Source organism: Astatotilapia calliptera, chromosome 19 (assembly GCF_900246225.1).
Source record: "Astatotilapia calliptera chromosome 19, fAstCal1.2, whole genome shotgun sequence".
NCBI classification, from domain to species: Eukaryota; Metazoa; Chordata; class Actinopteri; order Cichliformes; family Cichlidae; genus Astatotilapia; species Astatotilapia calliptera.
In genome coordinates, this window is record NC_039320.1 from 23394831 (window position 1) to 23414915 (window position 20085).

The window sequence follows — 20085 nt, forward strand, 5'->3', positions numbered from 1 at the left end:
GATTAGGCTAAATGTGTTTTCTCTTGGCCTGGGATGGTTGTTTATTGAATAAACACTTTGCAGTAGACAAGCTCCTGTGCCGAGGTACGTTGTTCCTTCATTCATAATACATGGATCCCCTCTTCCATTATTGATTCACTCTGAAGTCAACCTTACCCTGGGGTACAGCACTCTTATTGTTTCAGAAACTAAGGCAGAATATCTGTGCTGCAGAATCGTTCAACATTCAAGGGGATGAAAGAGGAGAAAATGCTATTCTGGATAAATGCACTGCATTTATGACAAGGAAAAAAGGGACACAGACCAGCTTGGGAAAGGGGGAGGAAGACCCCAAAAACAAAAAGTTGCAGATCTGAGATGCTGGTAAGGTGCCATGTCCATGCCTGCTACTGACAGAATATTTACTTCTGAAGCTGAGAAGTGGCTCCAATGAGGCCTGGTGAGAACCATTGTGAAGCTAAAGCCCCTTCCATCCTTTGTCTTCAGCATACAATGTCAAACAGGGATGTCTCAGCAAATCAATCACATGTCATTACAGAGTGTACAGATCACAGAGACAGGCAACATACGGATGTTTTGATAGGTAGCAAGTGCCAGTGTGCAGCCAGCGCTTAGAGGCCATAAGCTGTCAGGCAGTTTTTCCTGGCAGCTGTGGCACAGGGCTCAGTTCAGCTCAGCTTAAAGACGCTATATTATAGACTGACACAAACTGGCACTGGGAAAGAAGCTGAAAGGAAGGCAGGAAATCACTGTGAATGCTGAAGACAGATAAGCCTGTTTCCTGAAGCTCATTACCAAGTCAAACCCAGTGTCCATGTATGGGTGCCTGCATGCATATGAGGAAACATAAAGGCCTTCGGGGCTGATCTTTTTCCAGTTTTTCCAGTTCGTTTATCACCAAAATGATATCCTCACCCACAATCTGGATTTTAAAGCATGTCTATAAAGCAACTACTTCCCGCTCTGTTCAGGTTTTTATCTGTCTCATCAGCCAGGAATTTTGTGTTGGAGAGGAGCTGCAGCTGAGCAGGGAGGCTGTGAGGAAAGAAAGTAGGGATAGTACAGGAACGAAGGGATGGGCGGCAAGTCCTTTATTATACTCTGGGCAAAGCTTATCTTTTTTCTCTTTTCCACAAAAACAACAGTAAGAGACTGCAACCATGCTAGCGACAGTTTCACGCTGCCCTGAAACACAGTTGTGCTTTGAGCTAAATGTTAACATTAAAACAATTATGTCATGCTCACAAGTTATGCAGCTATAGTGTTTACAGTCTTCATTCAGTGACACCATCGCAATGTCTGGTCCCCACGGAAAATATCCACTTCCTGACTGCTTGACCAGTGGTTCCTGTTGACCATTCACCTTCTCACCACTCAGCCAACATGCTTAAAAAGGTGCGAAATTTACTTTTGCCATTTCCTGTTTGTTTTTGCATTTTTCCCCAAGTTTCACTGCTACTAAGTGAGGAGTTGGACACCTTTGCAGACTAGTCGGCATCTTCCATACAAACCGCGGGCATTCACAGCAATCTAGCGTTTAATGACAAAACCATTCACAAGAATATTTGTGGGGCAGCACTCATTTTGTAACTAGTTTCACCAACTGCCGCAACCACTTGCCAACCATTTAGCAACCAGTAACTGCCAAGGGGTCACAAGGGGTCTGAGATGTTACTCATTTAGCATGCTAACATTTGCCAAGTAATAGTACAGTCACACTAAAGAAAATAATGTCTGCAGACTGTAATTGAAAAAAACTGACTTTTTAAAAAATTCAGAGCAACTGACTGACAGACAGACTCTGATATCCATATCACCTGTGTGACTAACCGCCAATAAACTCAGGATGTGATTAGTAGTGTTTATGTGGAAATCTACATGTGGCCTATGAGGAAACCGATGACAGGCTCACAATCACAGACACACGCCTCAGGTATAAAGCACGAATGCTAAGCAGAAGTGAGAATTTGCATCGAGTCTACTAAAGGGCTTATTTACCCACTTGTGTCAAACTGTGTGTTATGATAAGAGTGGGGAAAATGCAATACAAAAGGTTCCCGTGGGTTACCGTGAGAGATAAACATCTAAAGACTGCCTTGATGAGTTTGACCTGCTGTCTGTTGGTGCCAACACCTTTTCCATAGATGAGATCTTTGCTTAAGGAATGACAAAATTTCACTCCAGTAAGCCTAAGTAGCACAGGTACACACACATACACACTCACAGGGGTAATATCACTTTTCATGAAGAGTATTCCTGTCCTCTCCATGTGTGTAGTCTGTGTTTAACACCCAGGGACTAAAATAGTTCCTTCCTGCACAAAGCCTCCCTTTACTCGCTGTGACGGGTGAGTTCCCATCTCAGCATGTGTGTGCATCTGCTTGTGTGTGTCTACACACACAGAGATAAATTTAGACAGTCATTAGCATAAAGCCCTTTTTTCCATGTCATTAAGTAAACCCACCCTTCCCCCCAAACACTCCTCCACCCATACAGCCTAAGCGACGCTACAGTCCCGCTCCGCACAGTCTCATTTGATTTCCATCAGCTGTAGTCCACAGTGACTCATGCAGATTCGAGTGGAGGGAGGGAACCAAAGCCTCGAAGTTAAACTCAACTAGTTCCACAGTCTGCATTCGATGCAAAACTGTCTGCGGAGGAAATATGGTGCACCACACATACACTGTCCTAATCCTCTTTAGAGAGTGGTGCAGTGCAAGCAACAGTTTTCATGTTAGGTGACAACGAGAAAGAGCACTCATGTTTAATTCCCCGGAAGATTAAAAACAGCTGATGATAAGAGTGTTCTTAAACGTTACAGAAAGCGGGGACAACAAAAGGATGACAGAGGAAAAGAGATGAGGAATTTTCTTTCTGAAACGGAGGTAGGAAAATTATACAAGAGCAAATGTGTCCATGCATATATGAGGCAGTAAATTTCAATAACATGTAATATAGTGAGCTCCATCCTCTGCCAAACAAACTCTCTGCGGGCAAAGACGTGGGAAATGTCACAAGTACTTTAGCCTCTGCCAGTAAATGTGCCACAATTGGTCATGGCTCCCAAAGACAAACTACCGTGTGTGTGTGTGAGTGTGTTTGTGTATGCGTGTGTGTTTGCTCAGCGCAACGAGGTTGTGCTGACAGTACGAGAACAAAAGTGGTCTTGTTCTTTCAGCCAACAAAAACAAAGCTCTGACATGTTTTGTGACACTGGCTATGTCTCTTTGCTAACTCGAATTAAAAAAAAAAAAGAAAAAAGAAGAAGAAATAAAAAAAAAAAAGAAAAGTTTGACACTTTCACAAAGTCTCACTTAAGTCAGTTCAAAAGGCTGTCAGATGAATAAGATAGCCACTGAAAACTGTGGAATAGAGGCCTCACTCAGAGCCATAAACTCACCGTGTTGCCCAAGGCTATATTATGTTGGAGATAATGAGGAAAGTGTCATGCGGATAAGGCTAACCTAAAAGAAGTGTGCACTGGTGCACAAAGACACACACAAACAGAGACGTGTTAAACCCTGCAGTGTGGTGCTTTCCCCCTTGGAGCTGATCCACAGATCCCAGTCAGGCTCTACAGTCACTGCTATTAATAGTCGAACAATCAGACATTCCCCACAAGGTACAAAGTAGCACTGGGCCAGAACCATGCTGATGGTGTGTGTGTGTGTGTGTGTGTGTGTCTCCAGGAAAGTGTTTGAACCTGTCCCAAGCAAAGATTATATGGCAGCTTTTAATCATAAATATCATCTGAGCCCTCCCCCACAAAAATCATCTTGGATCCCTAAGAAGGTGTTACGATAAAGTTGTGCTTCCACAGATGCACTGACCTTGAGCTCGACCTTCATTCCATCCATATTGTACATTACTGAATCAATGCAAACTGAAGAAACAAGTCAAGTCCAGTCCAGTTTAAGATTATGAGTCACATGTACTAAATGGGCCCAAATAGCATGTGAGTACAGTCTCCAAATAGGACTCATATGTGTGGTTAGTTTTACGAGCGATTTACAAAAGTTGAGTCAGAGCAACCAGGCTGTAGCATTTATTCAAGCATCGGGTATCCTATATAGTGCCCAGGAGTAAAAAAAAAAAAAAAAAAAAAAAAAAAAAAAATGCACACATAACCCTCCCTAAAAAATGCATGCAAATAATTAGAATGATTAAATTTTGCTGGAAGGGTTTAAAGAAGCTGTATTATTATCTTATCTCTGTCACATTACCTAAGGGACTGACTCCAGAGCCTGTTCTCTGGACGGCTGCTGTTTCACATGAGTGTGTGTACTGATTCATGAATGCAAAATAGCTGCAGTTTTTAAACAATACATTTTTTTGGTGTAATTGATTGCATGTCAAGTTTTGGCCCAAGGGCAAAAAAAAAAAATACTGGGCTGTTGCCCACACAGGTCATCTCACTTTACTCACACAGAGCTGCTGGGGAATTGCTAATAAAGATGAGCTAGTTACATCTCGAGCGTCTAAGCAAACTTTAATCACCACCCTCATGTTGTTCGAACATGAGGCCACAGCTGTGCACATGGAATGTGCAAAGACAGCATTTCAAAGGGAGGGCAGGCTGCCATGTGTGATCAGCCTTGCTTTAATAATCCCCTTCAATACTTTAAAAGTGAAGTAGAGGAGCTGGATCTAATCTTAAAGACGTCATATCAAGCCAGCAATTAAACTAAAGGTGGCTCTGTTGTCTCTGACTCAATCTGCATGTTTCTGAAATACCTTATTTAAACTTCTCCACCCCCAGCCGAGAGCTATAATAAATTAATCTACAAGAGCATGACAGCTTTGACAAACACTGTCTGAAGGCCTTTTTTTACTCAGTGAACCAGCTCTGCAAAGATTTCCTGAGTGTAACTCTTAAAGAAAGCCTTTTCTTCAGCCGATGAGGACCAATGCAGAGAGTAAAACAGCCTAAGAAAAGTGCGGCCCTAAACTTGCCATAAATAGTCAAATGTATTCAAACCAGTAACTGCTTGATAACACTTTGCAAGTTAAAGGAAACTGGCACTGACCGCTGGCAACGCCACAAATAGTTCACAAGAATTTACAGTTCATATCAGCAACAGAGGATGCAGGCTTTATTAGCTCGGCTATCGGACCTACCAGCACAAAAGACAGGTTTTTGTGTAAAGTTACAAAAGACTGTAAATGCAGGGATAATGTTACATAAGCAAGTTAAGTAACCGACATTAGCTGGATGGATGAATGTTCTGTGGTTGTTCTTCTGTGGTAATACATTTCTATTCTACTACTGATGGTCGCTGAAAGACATACCATCTGAAACAACGTCCCCCTTCACAAGTGTACCCCACAGGAAAGTAGAAGTGGAGTTTGTGTGTAGACACGCTTGTTCTAAAATTATCAACAGTGTGTCTTTGATATCTCTTTGTAACTGAGAGAGAGCGATCAAATGCTAGAGAAACCCAAGCAACTGCGGCCACTTTCTATATTAAAAATAGCAATAGGTGCAACTCAGCATGTGCAGAGTGGCAACTGCTAAAATGTTTCTGAATGGACAAATACGATCAGCCAGGCATCGTACAAGCAAAATGGATACAATGGCTCTTTCTAAATTCAAGGCTGTGCTATCCTTCAAAAAGTATCAAGAACATGTGTTACAATGCTCGGTCAATTGGCGCAGAAGTGACTGGCTATTAGAAGTTGGCAATGTGACAGGAAACACTCGAGGCTGCTTTGATGCACATGTACATAATGTGGCGAAGCTTCAAGCACAATATGCTTTCATGTTTGCAAGTGGGGGGGATAACAATTCTAGCAGACCATGGCACACTAATTTGTAACTTTATCAGCTTGAAGCGTGCACATAGCATTGTTCACCTTTAAGTACAAATTAAAAAGCATCGTGTGGCACAACTAATAAGGTTCAAGGGAATCGATAGCAGAAGGTGCTGGAGAGTGAACACGATGAATCAAGTCCCACTTTTCAAATGACAATACAACTCGTACTTTTTTAGTCAACATTTGTGTTGACTAGTTGGAATGTACAGCCAGACAGAGGCCTGGTGAATGTGACTGTCTTCCAGTGAGGGTCAATTCGTTGTATGCCCACGTAGTACTGTGCAAAAGTCTTCAGCCACTCCTCAATGCTTTATTTTTTTGAGGAAATGGGGAAATAGGAACAACAACGTAATGAAATGTGCAAACATAGATGGAAATACAGTATATAAGGCAAGAACAGTTTGTTCAGCTTACCAATAAACTCCCCGTGGCAGGTTTTCTTTAAGTTCTTTTTTTTTTTTTTTTTTTTGTGTCCCGTTTGGATCTTTAGCCATCAGAATTGTTGTCTTAAGGCCAAGAAAGATGCCAAGCGGATTTATTTTACCAAGTGGATCATCATGGCCTTGCCATATTGGTCCATTTGATTGACCTTTATTATAATTATGAATTTATTTTATTTTCAGTTGCTACAAACGGGACAGACATGACTGGGGGATAGGACAGGGAGAGAGAATGAAAGAAAGAGAGGGAGAGAGAGAAAACCAAAGGGGAGAAGAGACTGTGAGAAGGGGGAGAAGAAAGAAAGAAAAACAAACAAAAAAAACAAAAACACCTGGGTCACCTGTATGGAGAAAAAAAACAGAAGAGAAAGCAAACAACAAAGAGCAACATAATAAAAAAAACGGCACCATCACAATAAACTAGCTAGCAGTAGATATCAGTAGATACTAAATAATAAACGATATTGTGCAGCACGCAAGATAGACAGTGTACAATGTGCTTTGAGGCACATTTGAGGCTTTAAGTTCTTTAAGTAGTCTTCGGGACTAGTTCTCCAGGACATTCAAAGCTCTTCTTTGGATCGTGGCTGCCTTTTGTTCTATTCTCTGTCAAAAATGACCTCACACAGCTTTAATAATGTTTAAGTCCGGGCTATGAAGAGGACAATATGTGACTGATCGTGTTCCATTTTGTGCTTTTTTTCCAGATGGTTGCTTGGTGGATCAAGTTTGACATGATCCCCAACACCAATGGCTTAAATACAGCCTCAAACTATGAGCCTCCACTGTGTCTTACAGGTGGCTATAACCAGTGTTGTACTTCACTCTTGACCACCTCTGCACTGTAGGCGATTTGAACCACCAATCTCTCATTTGGATTCATCACCCCGCAAGACCTATCGCCACTGATTTGCAGTCCAGTTCTTGTTTAATTTGGCATACCTAAGGCTTTTTTTCTTTTTCTTTTTTTTTTACAGTTTACCTTACTTTCTTGGCATTATTGTCCCACTGAGACCAATAATGATGAGGTTTTGGTCTAGATAAATCAACTTAAAAGGTTTTCCTATTTCCTAAGGACATGGAGTTTCATGTACTCTTCCTCTGCTGCCCTTGCAGGCCTGCCACTTGGCAAGAGAAAACAAACAGGTTAGGGTAAAAGGACTGGACTGAAAATGAGTAGAAAAAGCAGGCAACTTAAAATACAAGCTGGGATAACTATTGTTCAAGACTACTTTAATAAATTAAAGTCTGACTCCATAGAAGCAAAATATTAAGAAACATACAGTGCAAGACTTTTGCACAGTACTGTATATTCTCTTATTTATATTTATATTGGATGCATCTCCTTCATCTTGTTTGACGAAATGAAAAAAAACTGGCTGTGGAATGAATTTGACATTTTATTTGTCCGAGGAAGCCCTTGTATTTGATAAGCTTGCGGAGAATATGTTCAGGCGCTGCTTCATGAGTTTTAAATTTGTTTATATGGGTTAAAAAAAATAAATAAAAAATTTTAAAAAAAATCCTTTTTTGCTGTGCACCACTGGATAAACTGACATTATCTATCATTTAATTACTTTGAGAAAACTTTCCGAAGCTGCAGTTTCCTAAAGTACAGCCTCGCTCAGTGACACCTAATAAAGTAAGACTGTGAGCTTTGCCTTCACCATCATAACCTAAAGCAGATCTTCTCAGATGAGTTTTGCTTGGTCACATAAATTCACATTCTGCAACATCAAATTTATAGAAATTTGACTAGCCTGTAATTTGAAACAGCTAAAATGAGCCCCTGAAAATATCTTCTCTGTGCCACCTATATGCTGTGCCACTCAAGTACTAAACTGGCACTCCAGGCCCGAGAGTGCAGGCTTTTTAGAAACCCAATCCATCCTCATAGCACCACACCATTACCAACAGAACTAATGAGTTAGTATAGCTGAGTCATGTGTACATCCACTTTTGTGGCGAGCACTTCAGACTGAAGAGGAGCGACAGCTGCACAGATTTCCCTCTCTTTCTCAATCTACAACCTACCTGCTTTGCTCTACCATGCAAACAGCAAAACCCATAACAACAGGCATTAGTAGATAAACTACATTACAGGATATACGGAAATCACTTGACTGTGTGTGTGTGTGTGTGACATAACAGATGCCTTGTATCACACTTGACTGATGCTTTCAGCCTAATGGCTTTGCCATTCCATGACTGCATTTATGGTTAGTAAGAAATACATCCATACCCATCAGAGTTATCACTTCAACCCTAATACAGGATGAGGTCATGGTGAATACTGAGAGTGGAAGAAAAAGGGGGGAGCTCCAAGTTTTGCTCAAAGATTACCAAAACCAGCTAACCAGTGAGTCTCCAGACAACTTAAGAATTTGGGAAAAATCACTTGAAAGGGTAAATAAAAGGGTGACTGCCACGCTATGATGATAGAACGCAGGTTTGCGCACAGTTTGTCTCTCTATAATGTAGCAGACTCAGTGAGGGAAAGAAATATATGAAAGGCAGTAGCAGAATTTTAATCGCTGTTGAAAAGAAATTAAGAATAAATGGTCCAAAACTCACAAGAGGTGCAACAAATTTAATTTTCCTAATAACATTTAATGGAACTTAATCAGGACATTATGTGGGAGAAGTACTACAAAATGCAGTTTTAGTAATTACACTGATTAAGATGTGTAAATTGGAAAGCTATGGGCTGATCCTTCCTCTATGGTCAGATCTTGTACTTCTCTGGATTTTGCTGTATGTCACACTTGTAACAGATAAGTGTCATAAACACATAATCATTACGTCTAATTGCATTTAGAGGGAGCTTGTCTGCTTGTTATTATTACTGCGTTGCCTGTTATCAGCAATTAACAACAAAGCATTCCCATATTCCCAAGGAGGAATTACACAATGCTTGTATAGTTGATAGCTAACCATAATAACGCAACAGCCACTGGCACTGTATTACAGAGAGCTAAGGGACCGAAATCAATTGAAAGGATACAACTCCCAAGAGGTCAGCCAATTAAAGACAAAGGGGAGGTAGGGAAACTCTAACAAGACCCAAGGGCTTAAAATGAAGACCAGAAGCCCCAAGGCAGGGGACTCTGGGAACTCAGTCAGTGGCAGGAGACTTTGGAGAGGAGCAAACATAGGATTTTTCAGGCAAGGCTTATCCAAGCTCTGCTATCGCTTTACTAAATGAACTGAAAGAAGCAAATGTTTGCTTTAAGGCTAATAAGAGGAACATTAAGTTCATTTTACAGGAAATCAGAGGTATCTGGAATTATTTTGAGTCCCCTTTCAAGATCCCGTTTTTTTACACTATAGATGTGACTACTTTTATCTGCTTTCAAACCTCAGTTAAACGCATTTTAACCTAACCATTAAACTGAATTGTGTCACAGATCACAGGGAATTGACAGTGGATAAAAGAAAAGTGGGAGTCAAACCCTCAAGCACTGTGTGGGCTCAAAGGCCTTACAGCACAATAGCTGGGTAGGCAATCCAGCAGCAGCAACAAAAGAAAGCTTGTTATTGTGATAACAGACATGTCCGTTGACTGTGACAGACTGCAATCCAATATGTAGCACAAACAGAAGATTGATTCTACAGCTGGGCCTTTTGGGAGCACAGGACACAGAGCAGAGCCGCCTGTACACCGTGAGCCCCAAAGACTATATCTTTATATCAGACAGTGCACAGTGAAATTACCACTGAGCTACAAAACCTGCATGTTCACGGAATACCTCTCAGCACGGGTACAAATGCTCTGCTATTTCAAGATGAAATGACAAAGGTGAGAAATTGATACTTTTGTGGCTGAGCCATCAAATCACTGGAGACTAGAGAGAGTACTGTGTAATCCATCAGACAGTATTTCTCTGCATCACAAGGCAGGGCCACTACGGTCTACTGACACACTCACGTCTGCAATAATCAGCTGAAATCTCAAAGCTGTCTCTGAACCTGAATACATGCAAGCTCCTGCCTCCCAGCTTTAAAGGTCACTGCTTACATTAAAAACATCTCATCCAAAATCTCCACTGAATATTTGAGATCTATAAAGACCCTAAGTAAATGAGCAAAATGCCTTTTATTGGTGATGTCGTGCCAGTCGTGGCAGTGTAGCCTATGAGTGCACCACCTGCAAAACACAACATGGTACAGTTGGAAATTTCCACACTGCCATGCTCCTCTGAGACATCCCACACACCTGCACAGGTGGTAGTGCCGTCAGCCTTTTGAATGCAAGTAAACTTTATCAAGTCACATCACGTTTACCCAGAACACTGAATAGAAATGCAAAGTATATCATGCGTGAACTATGTAAACTTAATACAACAAGATCATTGGTTACAGACACGATCACCACCCTGTAGTTTTAGCCACTAGGCCTGAGCGCTGTAAGAAAACAAAACAATAACACGCTGTAATGGCTGCATCAACCATCTGTGCATCACAAAGTTGGTATTTACTGATGTCAGTGGATGATATTTATCTGTTGCGTCACATCTTCTACTAGTTGTTGGGTTTGTGAAAAAAAAAAAAATCTTCATTTTGTCGGTTGAGGCACCTTTTTTTCTGATTTATGCCAAGGCAACAAGTATGACTTGTCAATTATTTATCAGTTGTTTGTCCTATACAAGACACTGTCTTATTAGACGTTAGTGCCGTGGGTCATGTGACTTATCACAGGTGATTTAAGATTGTGCCGCCCAGTGTTTCATTGTCTGCTGAAGAGCAGGTTTGCCTAAAATGTCACAACTAGATGCAATAAGTAAGAAAACCGTTGAGTCCTGTAGTGTGCAAGCCGTTCATTTTTTCCATGTTATATTTTTTCAGCTCTGCACCTGCACCGCATGATGTGCATGGATTTGTTCCCGTTTTATATTAATCAAAAAAAATTCTATTATGGCATTAGCTATCAGCTGAATTGCTTTTTTAAAGGACAGTACAGAAGTGCACAACTGGTGCACTGCAATGTAAATGCAAGACAAAGAATAGCTGCACGTACAAAAAAAAGTTTATCAACTGATCTCTATTGCACTGTTGACAAGCAAGAAGGCTGTATCTGTTGTTTCACATGCATTTGGTATTGCTATCACCAGTTATTATAACTATATTAAGTTAATTCAAACATCACTTTCAGCCTACAAATGTCTAAAACAAAGGGTTAGTGCATATATACTTCATGGAGTCTCTTACTAGGCCTCCAGCTGCTGCATATTGAAAACAGCTGCAGAAGGAACATCACAGCTGATGCTGCAAATTACAAAAGTCCCTTCTATCTTCAGTGTCATCAAAAAGGAGGAAAATTGAATTTGGCCATTACCGAAGTCGTTTCTGGTATGGAGTCATACATTTATAGATGGACTGCATAATTCATTCAACTGGGTTATTTTTGATTTTCTGTCACTCAGCTGAATGATGATATGGACCCAATGAGCCTTGATAACAAGCAAAGCAGCTGTGAGGTTATGTGAACTGGACATTTCAGATTGAAACTGGATCTGCGATGCCTCGACCTGTTTGTAAAAAACAAACAAAAAAACAGGACGTGCAAACATTAAATCCAAGAGATTTGATTTGATTTATTTACCCACCAGCTCTGAAAATGGCAGCTAAGGCAGCTCTGCTTAATTGTGCAAATACGTGATAGAACACCAAGTCCTAAAGGGAGTAAGAGAGAGCAATAAGTGTCCAGCATCCTCACTGAAAGTGGATATCTGAAACAAAAACTGTCTTTCATGCTTCCTGATAAAAAAAAAAGGATCTGTAGACCAGTCGACATAAGAAGACTGAGTAGGAGGAAGATGGGATGGGGATGATTTCTTCATGAACACTGTATCTTTAAGACTAAGTGCATCAATTTGTACTAGATATGGCACAGTTTAGGATTTTGGAATGTAATTGTGTGTAATCTTTTCTCCTATAAAAACTCTTGAATCAGAGTAGGTGAATAGTGTTTGTGTGGGCACACAAAATGCAGTGGGAGGTCTTATTCAAAGTAGTGCCGGCATGTTACTGACAGAAGGCGGGCAGTGTGTGATGGAGAGAAAAAGAAGAGAGAAGGAAAAACAGTGTCATTTTAGATTTTACAGCTTCTGTTATAGCTCTGAGACGAGCCAGTGCCGAGGAGTCCTAACATACAGGGAGGTGCTAGACCAAAGCAGGTGTTGATGTCCACGGGACCGCACAGAGTAGAAATGGAAATGTAGGTATTTTAATGCCAAACGCTGAGGTTGAAACATGCTAAATATTGCAGGATACAAGAGAATAAAAATCTCAACAGCTTAGCATGAGATTTGGTTCCAGTCAGCTACAGATTCCTCTAATAATTCTAAAACTTATTATACAACTATTGCAATCAAAAAACAAGCAAATAAGTTTGGATCCCAGGGATGTACACTCCTTACTTCATGTGACTGAGTCCTCAACACATGACACTCCCTGCAGAAACTGGTACATTCTACGGAGGAGAAAAATAATGGCACATTCTTGTCTCCACATGTAGCTTCAACTGAGGATGAAAGACTGGTTTACTGCTTGACACAGCAAGACAAGGAGTTAAACATTGACTAAGTAGCTGTGTGCAGGGTCTGCCAATGGAGATGCAAACCACGTAGTTTATTCACAAATGACAAAATCCATGATTCTGGACACAACTATTTTGTGTAACAAAGTTACATTTTTACTTTTAAAATATGGTAAAACACTAGCACTAGTGCTTGGCTGGGGAAGCAAACATTCCCCACCAAAAAACCTTCTATAATGACTTCAAGACTTGCATGTGAAGAAAAATGCATGGCATTAGGAGCATGCCACTCTAGGAGGAGAACATTTTTGGGGAACTTTTTTTATGCTTTCACAAAGTGTTATTCAGACTAGTTATGGCAAATGCCGAAAGCAATGTGGGGAATAAAAAGTAAATCGAGGTTTGATTTCAGATCACAGTTAACAAAAAGAACATTACCTGACATTGACAAGGAAGGTAGCAAGGTAGTTATTTCAGTACAAATGCACGAGATTAGAAAAGACACAAAAATGGGCCTTATCTGTCTTAGACTAGTCAGACGCTTTTACAGACAAACACACCATCTCTGCTGTCCAGAGCTTTGAAACCACCATTACAGATCATTATGGACTGATCCACCAGAGTTAGTGGGTGTGGTGCCTGTGAGTGCAGCTAAAGTGCCAATGTTTTGCACTACTTCAAGAATCTACCAGTGACAAATATACTTCAAAATAATCCACACAAGGCACAGCTATCAAAAGTTACCCAACCCGTCTCCATGCTGTTAAAAAAAATGCCCAAAGACCTGGCTTTGGGCATTTTTTTTAACAGCATGGGTCTCTCTTCTGGTGAACAACACAACACTGTCACATGTTTTCGCGGTTTGGGAATTTTTTAAAGAGGGATTCATGAGCTAAGATTCCTACAGCTATGAACCTAAAATAAAGCCTTACATCATAATCACAAGCCTGATTTTTTAAAAACAGCTCACCTTTAACTATACAGCGATAGATTTTGTATGTAAGAGTGAAAAAACAATGCAGTGGGTTAATCGTTCCTGCCTGCATACTGACTCTTTAAGGAATATTTAAGTGAAATTTAAATACATTTAAACTAGTAGACCTCAATTAGACTGGAGGACCCGATGGAATATTTAAGAGATCCCAGTTTGGAAGAGACTGGATTAGGATCTGGGCATCGAAATAAAGACACAAAGGGCATTACCGTTAGTGTAGCTTGGCTAAGAACTAGCTGATGGTGACAGTGAACCACCAACTGTGATATTTGTGTGCGTGTGCATGTGTGTGTAGTCGTTTTCAGTGAAACCGCAATGTATAAATGCTAAGCTAACGATTTGGTAGTGCGCATCACCAGCCTCTGCTAACCTCAGATCTACGGATGCTTCCTAACTGTGACAAACATGTATCGTAACGTGCCTTTCGCTTCACCGATCAATTTTTTTCTTCATCCAAACACATACCTGGTCAAGAGGGAGGTTGATAATTTCACTGAGCGGCTGCAACAGAGTGGATCCAGTGCATGATGCTGTCGTTTGGGTAGCCATGCTTGGACGGTGTCCGTAAATCCTTTCGTTTCCTTTCCTCCCCTCGGTTCACCTCGCTCCCCTAGGCTGCTGCAATGACAAATACACTGCCGCCGCCGCTGTTCCTGCCGCTGCTGCTGTTGTTGCGACGAGCTGTACTGTTGTCATCCACGGCACACACTCAACGAAGATAACACAGCCGGAACAAGAGAGTTACCCGTATGTTCTTTCTTGCAACTCGTAGTTATATATGTATTAGCTACGAGTTGCAAGAAAGAAACACGTTTGAAAACTAAACCACATTTAAGCCCCCTCTCGCCTTACACAGCATGCTAATTATTTACATTGAAGAAAAGTGGCAACTCCTGTTAGGAGCACGCGCAATGTACGTTGTCGTAAAAAAAAAAATATCCACTGCTATTTATTCACGAGCTGAGGGTTGTTTTTGTTTTTTTGTTTGTTTGTTCTATCTAACGTTTAATATAATCTTCGTTCAATTTCATTAGCTCAAATAGGACACAGCGGTTGCTACTTTTGAAGGCCAGCGCGTGAACTATCTCGATTGTACAACACCTTTGATGACAATGACGTCGACAATGGTGTCGGTGTGGGTGGAGAGATGGCGACCCAGCCCTCCCTGACAACATTTTTTGACCCCTGTGTGCGGAGAACGTGAATCCCATTATCCAGTGCCACTGTCGTAAATCCGCATTTGGATTCGGGGTCCTCGAGGCAAATTGAATTTAAACGTGAGGGATGCTGCACGCTCCGCCCCCCTCCGTTCCACTGTCATTTACACCATTCCACACGCGAAGGGGGAGAAAAAGCATGACGTAAGGGGTGTTTTTGGTAATACTCGTTTAAGAAAAAGACAAAAACGAAGTTGGTGTAAAAAAAACAAAAAAAAAGCAAGACCTTTATCTCAAATATCAGCATTGGTCCTTTATAGCGACATTAAAAGGAGGTAAACATGACTTCAGGGGTCACCATCTGTATAACCTGAGGGTGGTTATATAAAGATTATTATATTACACTTAAGTAACTCACGGATATTTCTAACATCGAAATTATGTAATATAATGTCGCTCAAAATGTCAGTATTTGCACATTTCCTTTTTATACCTGCTAGATACTGTTTAAATGTATAGTGCCCCTATTACTTTTCACAATGTCAGTCATTATTTTCATGATGAACGTCATTGTTTTTATTTATTTTATCACTGTTGTGTATATAAACCTTTTTCCGCTTATAGATTATGATTTTTTTATTCTTTAGCCTGTGGCTGTAACAGTCATTTCCATTGCTCTATTTAATCTATCTGTTTTTTTCGATTTGAGAATGTAAGACAGGATGTTGCCTTTCACTTTCCACTGCATCATGAGGCTGAAAGGAAAACACCATTGAAGTCCATCAATCTGAAAGGTGTGCAGGTGCAGCTTTGCACGTTATGAAAATGATGTGTTTTCCCAAAGGCTTTGTATATGCCTTTTGTATATGAAAATTAGCAAACCAGAAAAGTCACACAACTAGTTTTATTCTCCGTCTGCTATCAGCACCATCTAGTGGTTCCCACTAAATTTTCCTTTTAACCTGCTTAGGTATAAAGTATCGGATATATATTTAAAATGGGATTATAAATAACTCGTTTATATTGTCACTGAAGTGTTAGTCATAGTGTGTGGTTAAGTTTTCCCTAAATAATCCAGTTATGTTTTGTTTAAAGCGGTAAAGCTGGTGTCTGCACCAGGCCTCAGTAGCCAATAGAGGGCAGCGCGTACTCATAAACAGCAGCTCATTCGCTTTTTCACTAGTCCTGCAGTATATGAAAACTTTAGGAGTCAAAGCTTATGTATAATCCCAGTATAGTAAACATATTACATTTTATTAGGTTTATAAAGACACAAAAAATACACCATGTGCTTTTTGGTCTCCAGTGCTTATTTGTATATGATTAAGTAATAAAGGTAACTTTATATATAAGAAATATTTTAATGACACTGGTACAAGGATCGGCTTGACTGAGTTAAATGCATTGCATAGCATTGATCAGATCAGACTCATTCAGCATGGCACAGCTCAGTGGACTCCTTAAGTGCCTCTTAATTAAAAGCAGGGTGATGTGTAACACAACTCTCTGATCTTTTGTTCCACCCCAACACCAAATGCATCACCTTGGCACACATAACAGCACGACAGCTGCTGTGGAGATACAGACTAGAGGCCAAATGGAGGATGAAAAGATTAAGATGTAGAGGAGCAATAAACACAGAAGACTCTCAGTTTGCCTGGTGTACGGGCAGACAGATTAGGTATACTATCACAACTTCCCGCTTCTTAGCAGGAGGGAACTGGAGTAAGAGGAAAAAGGAAGCAGAAAGGGAAAGTTAAAGGAAACACCTGCGTCATCCAAAGGAGTCTTAGCAACTTAACAACTTACTGAAGCTACTAAAACTGTGTGAAAATTATTCTTAAATGACATTAAGTTACACTTCTTATATTACATTAAGTGTTACTTAAACCTGTGCCCAGTGTGTGTGAATGCACACAAGAAGCTACTAAACACATCCCAGACAATGAATGTAAATATTTTTTGCAGGTGTATAGATTAAAGTGGATTTCAAGCATCACATTTTATCAAATACATTTTATCAGCTGTCAGAGGTAGACGAGTCAGCTTGATTTATTATTTTTTCTTCTATTTGTGAAGTTTTTTTTCTCTATTTACTCTAATATAAATACTGGCTCGCTGCCATGCATAATCTTAACTGAGACAATACAGCAGCGTAAATAAGCTCAACCTCTAAAGCAATATTTAATGCACGCGTGTGTGAGTGTGTGTCATGAGGAGTGTTCTTGTTTAAGAGGCTTGTGTTTTTTCTCTCACACGTCTGTTTCCTACACTTGCATGTGTTTTTGCTGGCAGCCTTGGTGGTCTTGTTTGCATCACTCAGTATCATTTTTACCTTGACTTTTGCTTTTAAAACTGTATTTTGCAGTTTTATTTGGAATCAGTCTGACCCCATGGGAGAATGACAAGGCTTTTTTTTTTTGTGCTATCGCTTGTGCGTGTCTGCCTGTGAGGATTGGGGATGCTCAATTATTTAACAGTCGCTGGTGTATCATAAGGTTTTCTGAAGCTGCGCATCATACTGGATGCTAAAGGAGTCCATGAAATGTTAAAGAAAAGCTCCATGTGCAAGAAAGAAAACGGCTTGCATAAGAGAGAGCAGAACTGTAACTGTAGTGGGTGTAATGAATTGTCAGTTGATTCATCCACTTAGGAGTGTGTGAGACTGGATGGCATCAGCGCCTTTGTAATTGTCAGGCATTTATTTATACTGAGGCCCTCTGGAGATTGCACCTTCACTACACTATGCTCTCCTGGAACACTCACATACACTTCTTGTACCGCAGCTCTTATGTAATTACCGTTAATCATTCATAACTACACAAAGACAACTGTGCTTTTGTTCTTTACCGATGATATCCAATTAAATTGTGAAAAGAGATGCAGTTTGTTAACTTGACACTGTCATGGCAACGCCGTCCTATTTCTCACTGTGTCTCTCTTACAAACTGATGCTACCTAAAGAGCGTGGAGAAAAGAGGTGGTGAGAAAGAGCAGGGAGAAGCTTTCACTGGGCTATTTAAAAGGTTGTAGCACGATGTGAATGGTGGTGGAGTTAATGGAAGTTCCCACTCACATACTAGGGAGGCCACATGCACACGTATGATAATCCCTGCATTCAGTCTTCTATTTCTGCTACTACTTCTATTTCCAAAAAAACCTTTTCACCACGCTAATATTTGTTTATCAGCAAAGCTGTGCTGAGGCAAAGCTCCTTATTTAGTCAATAGCTCATGTTTTGCACTCATTCTTGCTTCTCAGGAGACATGCAGCCTTTCTCTTTACATATCAGAGAGGAAGTGCCTTTGTGTTTGGGGGTCAGGCCTCACTCCCAAAGCTGGACTAGGCTTCTTGAAATAGAACACAAGTCCACAGAGATGGACTACTACTTTACCACCACAATCGGCAATGTCTGAAGAGCCCGCTCTCTTCCTCACCCCTCCCCTCTCCTCCCTTTCCATTTTGGTTTAGCAGCAATGCCCGCAGACAGCTTACTTGGCACAGGAGAGTGTCGACCGTTTTAATGGTTCTGCAATTCCCAGTGGGAATTTTCTGTGAGCACATTATCATCGTCACTCAAAATAGTCTAGTAGTATAACCTGCGGGAATAAAATGAGCTGTTGTTTAAGTCTGGGGCTGTGTTTTTTAATCGGTGAACAGTGTTATGAGCTTTTACTGACAGATAAATCCTAGCTTTGAGATACTGAAAAACTTTCTGAATAAAAAGGGGAAAAAGGTTGAAATACAATATCAACATAATGCCGCATATTATCCAAATACCAAAAAAAAATAACAATAAATGAAAGTTGAAAGGTGTTTTTCAGAAAAATAAAAGCTGCAGAGAGGAGAAGAGATTTACTAACACTTCAAATAATTAGCATGGTGTGCCCCAGCTAGACTGCAGAGTGCAAACACACACACATGATTTTCCTACATCAACAATACATTTGGAAACATCTTTTTCCGTCAGAGAAACGGGAGCTCTCCCAGCTCATTGTTTCATTTTCTGCCCACACTCAGCTAAAGGGTGGGGCAGTCGTTCATGTACCCTCACTTACAGTCTGACTTTATGTAGTCTCCTAATGTCTCTCTATTTTTCCCCACTCATCCAGGATTGTAGCCATCTCAACTAATGGAGATAACAAATAGGTGACCGATCTTATCAAGATTGTGGAAGAACAGATTAAGCTCACAATATATGTTCCCAAACTGGTTCTCGGACAGGTTTTTTTTTTCATAGTTTTGTCAATGAATGCATGCAGTGTTCAACTGATGTTTGAAATCCATCATGCAGAATTTCAGCTTGTGATCTTCGACCTAAATTCACTTCATGGCCACAAAGTTCAGAAGCACTGCACAAACCAATGCAGCATGCAAAGTGGAAACACAATAGAGGCTTCAGGGGAGGGGAAGAGTGGGAGTGTAACTGGGAGTGAGCATAGCAGAATTTAAGGAGGCCTGTCAGTTTTCACACATGTCCCTGTAATATTCTGATTTCCATGTCCAAAATCTATTTTCTGAATTCTTTAATGTTCCTCTCCTGTGAAACCACAACCAGCCAAGATACAGGAAGGCAAATCTGTAGTCTAAATCTCCGCAAAGTGCTTTTTAAATTCAAGCCTTCCTTTAAATTGACAACAGCTGTTTTTTTCCCAGTAGGATGAATAAATTAAATTAAACACTAGCAGCATTTTTTTTTCTTTTAGTTGACTTTTGGCAAGAAAATCAATAAACCAAGAAGATAATGAATCACAGAGAATCAGCTAATGTCAATCACCAAACGTCTTATTTAGACTAACCTCACGGTGATTCATTGTGGATACGTTTAATAACCAAATTGTGGTGGATATAAAAAATCCCAGTGGACTCTAGTATTGATCCGATCCAGAAAAGAGATCACGCTTCTGTTTCCTCCTCGCATTGTCATTCCGCTGCACTTCCTGTCTTTTCACCTGCTGCTGTTGCATTATGCAGGACAACTTCTTCTATGATGACATTTTCCATATGGATAAATAATTCCATCTAGTCGGGAAAATGGATGAAGACGACTGCTGTTTAGGCTCCACTTTGTGAACAATTTCTGATCAGGACCGACAGAATCATTGTGTTGCATGGAATGAACTCACTGGCCTTTCATTAGCC

At 40.5% G+C, this 20085-nt stretch overlaps 1 protein-coding gene across 1 annotated transcript in view; it reads right to left on the bottom strand.

The window, feature by feature from the left end:
- The window catches only part of mboat2a (membrane bound O-acyltransferase domain containing 2a), a 44418-nt gene extending 29418 nt beyond the window's left edge, over nt 1–15000 (bottom strand). Inside the window, exon 1 of the mRNA XM_026151727.1 lies at nt 14252–15000. Within this exon, the coding sequence (XP_026007512.1) occupies nt 14252–14335 (84 nt within the window). The 5' untranslated portion in view covers nt 14336–15000. The remainder of the gene's footprint in view (nt 1–14251) is intronic.
- Between the last annotated feature and the right edge of the window lie 5085 nt (nt 15001–20085).